Below are 2,919 nucleotides of genomic sequence, written 5' to 3' on the forward strand. Positions count from 1 at the left end.
GGGACAATGTTAGCCTCCCCACAGCATCAGTGACCTGGTAAAAATGTCATTGCATGTGTGCGTGCCCCCCCCCCTCGCCCACAGTATTTTACTCAATGTTGAAATAGCAGTAATACCACGTTCATTGATAAAATGACATACGGGATGGAAAGGGGGGATGGCAGTTTTAGAAGGGGGATGATTTTGACTGTTTTTATTTCAGGTGGGATGCCATCCCCCCTCATCCTCCCCTCATCCCCCCTCATCCTCCCCTCATCCCCCCTCATCCTCCCTCATCCCCCCCTCATCCCCCCTCAACTTCAGTGCTGGTTGTAACATCCCTTCTCCTCCTCTCTGCAGTTCCTCAGCACCCTGTTCGCTCCTCTGAACTTCATCATGGAGAAGGTGGAGAGCATCCTGCCGTCCAGCCTCTGGCACCAACTCACCCGCATCTGACCGGACCTAGCTGGACAGAACCGGACTGGACTGGACTGACACACCTTTATGCCAAGGTCATAGAGGACATGACAGGTTAAGGAGAGAGAGAGAGCTGCGGAAACGCGGAGAGAACGCAGAGAAAAGGGAAAAAAAGTGGAATTCTGATGAAATTGGGTTTTGACTTTATTTGATATTGTTTTCATTTTTTTTCTTCTTTTTTTTTCTTTTTTTCAATCTCATGTAAAACCGTTTTTTGTTGTACAAAAAAAGGTGATCAATTTGCCATCATTAAAAAAAAAAGTGAAAAAAGAAAAAAATAAAGGACTTTTTGTGTATCGCTGCAATCCAGCTTTTCCCCCCGACATGTTTGATTGTCACACAGATCTACACCTGGTACTGTCTGCTGGGGGGGGGGTGTGTGTGTGTGTGTGTCTGTGTCTGTGTGTGTCTGTCTCTGTGTCTGTGTGTGTGTCTGTCTCTGTGTCTGTGTGTGTGTGTGTGTGTGTGTGTGTTTGTGTAGTTGACCCTCTCTCAGTGTGTGTCTCATAGGGGGGGCTACAGAGACAGGTGAGAGGGGCTGTTCAATCTGCCTTGTTCACATCTGAACAACGTACCATAGACAACTAGTGCGGTTTGCTAATAAACATGTGTAGCTTTTAAAATCAGGGCAGATGATAATGGCAATCTGCTCGCAATGTTCTTCAGAGTATCTTTATCATTTTTTTTTTTTTTTTTTCATTTTAGTTCCCTAAAGGGAGTTTATGAGATTTTGTCAATACATATTTTCTACTTCCCCAGAGTCAGAGAAACTCACCCAATGCTGCTATGTTTTATGTCTCTGCATAGTGTGAAGGTAGTTACATTGCTAAAGGCAATGAATGAACAGCTAGCTAGTTCCTCTCACTAGCAGGGAAATAGACTACTCCCTAAGCTGGGGGGTTAGCATTTGGTACTCAATGCATTTTATTATATGTATTTTATTTAATTATAAAATGTCAATTATAGTGGTTTGAAAAGCAGCTGGAACCAAAAAAAATGCCAATTCGCTACCTTTTTTGTCTGTATGGCAGTGAAATCCCTAATTTCATCACCTCGAGGATGACAAAAAGCTATCATATGGTGTCGCGAATACCGTAGGTCTAAAACATTTCTTAAATTTGACTTGTTGAAACTTGTAGGAACCCTGTGAGAGGAGCTAGCTAGATGCTCCTGTAGCACTAAGGCCTTTAGACATGACTGTGACTTCCTTCAAACTGCACAGAGACATAAATATGGTGTTGATGAGTTCATATGACTCTGGGTAAGTAGAAAGAATATACTGATGGCGACCTACAGTAACTAGATGGGCCCCAAGAGTCAAAGTTGTTGGGTGTATGAAATATCCGTAACACTGTAGCTGATGTAGGGTAGGTAACAATAGTGGGGTGTAGCTAGGGGGCGAGGGGTGTGGCTGTGAGGGGTGTGGTTACATTAGGGGGGTGTGATCTATCATTTTCCAAACAGTTTCCATAAACTATAACTGTACATCTAAACTTTCTCTTTAAATTACATAAAGCTTCTATGTACATATACAAATCAGAATACAGATTTCAGATAAATATGTCTTTTCATACTCGAGAAAGAGTAAATAAATACACTGGAATGGGAAGAAAGAAACCAGACAGACAATCGGTGTCTTTGGACCAAATGTAGACGACACAACAATTATCTTAAAGCTTTAGAAATCAACATCTGATACCGGTACTGTGAGTGTCATCCAAGAGTAGTTCAAGGCTGAATGTCTTTCTGGAGCGTTGTCATCCAATGGCACTTGCGGCGTTAAGGTAAGGCAGTGATGTAGCGCATCTCCAGGCCTCTAGGGGCAGCAGTGGGATCTGATTTTCATTCTTGGACCTTGAAACTAGACTGGTAGATCTTGGTAGATTGGCTACTTGAAAAGTAGATCTTGGTTCAAAAAAGTGTGGGCACCCCTGTTTTAGATAGGGTCTGATTTAGACGTGGAGGAAACCAGGTGCATGATGGACTCTCTAGTCGAGCTAATTTGGAGCAGTATTTCATCAATTAAGTGCTGATTTTGGAAACCTAAACCAGCTGTGCGGCAGTCCCTGGCTACTGGCCGGAGCAGGACACCCCTGCGCTACAGAGTTTACTACAGGGTTTCCCAGAGCCAAATCAGGGAATCATTTGTGTGAAGACACTTTTTTTGTTTGTTTTCGTCTGGAAGATGGGAGTGACGATTGTCTTTCTCATCCAATCATTCTAATACAATCTGCTTATGCTTATTACTGATCCAACCCAGCCTCACAGATACGGTCTACGGAGTGTAGAGGTGTTGGGGAGGGAGGTGTGGTTCTGGACAGGCCCTTGGCTTGCTTAAGCTACATCTTCAGGAAAGCGAAAGCCGTGAAGTGTTTTGGTCTTCTAGTCCGCCGGCCTCTGGGGTGGTGGTGTGTTAGAGGAGTCCTCCGGGTGGGGTGTTAGAGGAGGGTTGGGCTGGCCGCG

The 2,919-nt window shown here is 44.2% G+C and overlaps 1 protein-coding gene across 2 annotated transcripts in view; it reads left to right on the plus strand.

Annotated features, from left to right (window-relative positions):
• Nucleotides 1-435, plus strand: part of st7 (suppression of tumorigenicity 7) — a gene marked incomplete at both ends in the record, with an annotated part of 52,996 nt that extends 52,561 nt beyond the window's left edge. For both annotated transcript variants that reach the window (XM_080544874.1, XM_080544875.1), the window contains one exon: nt 340-435. In XM_080544874.1, the coding sequence (XP_080401000.1) occupies nt 340-435 (96 nt within the window). The remainder of the gene's footprint in view (nt 1-339) is intronic.
• Between the last annotated feature and the right edge of the window lie 2,484 nt (nt 436-2,919).

This window comes from Nansenia antarctica (assembly GCF_963989245.1).
Source record: "Nansenia antarctica genome assembly, chromosome: 14".
NCBI lineage: Eukaryota > Metazoa > Chordata > Actinopteri > Argentiniformes > Microstomatidae > Nansenia > Nansenia antarctica.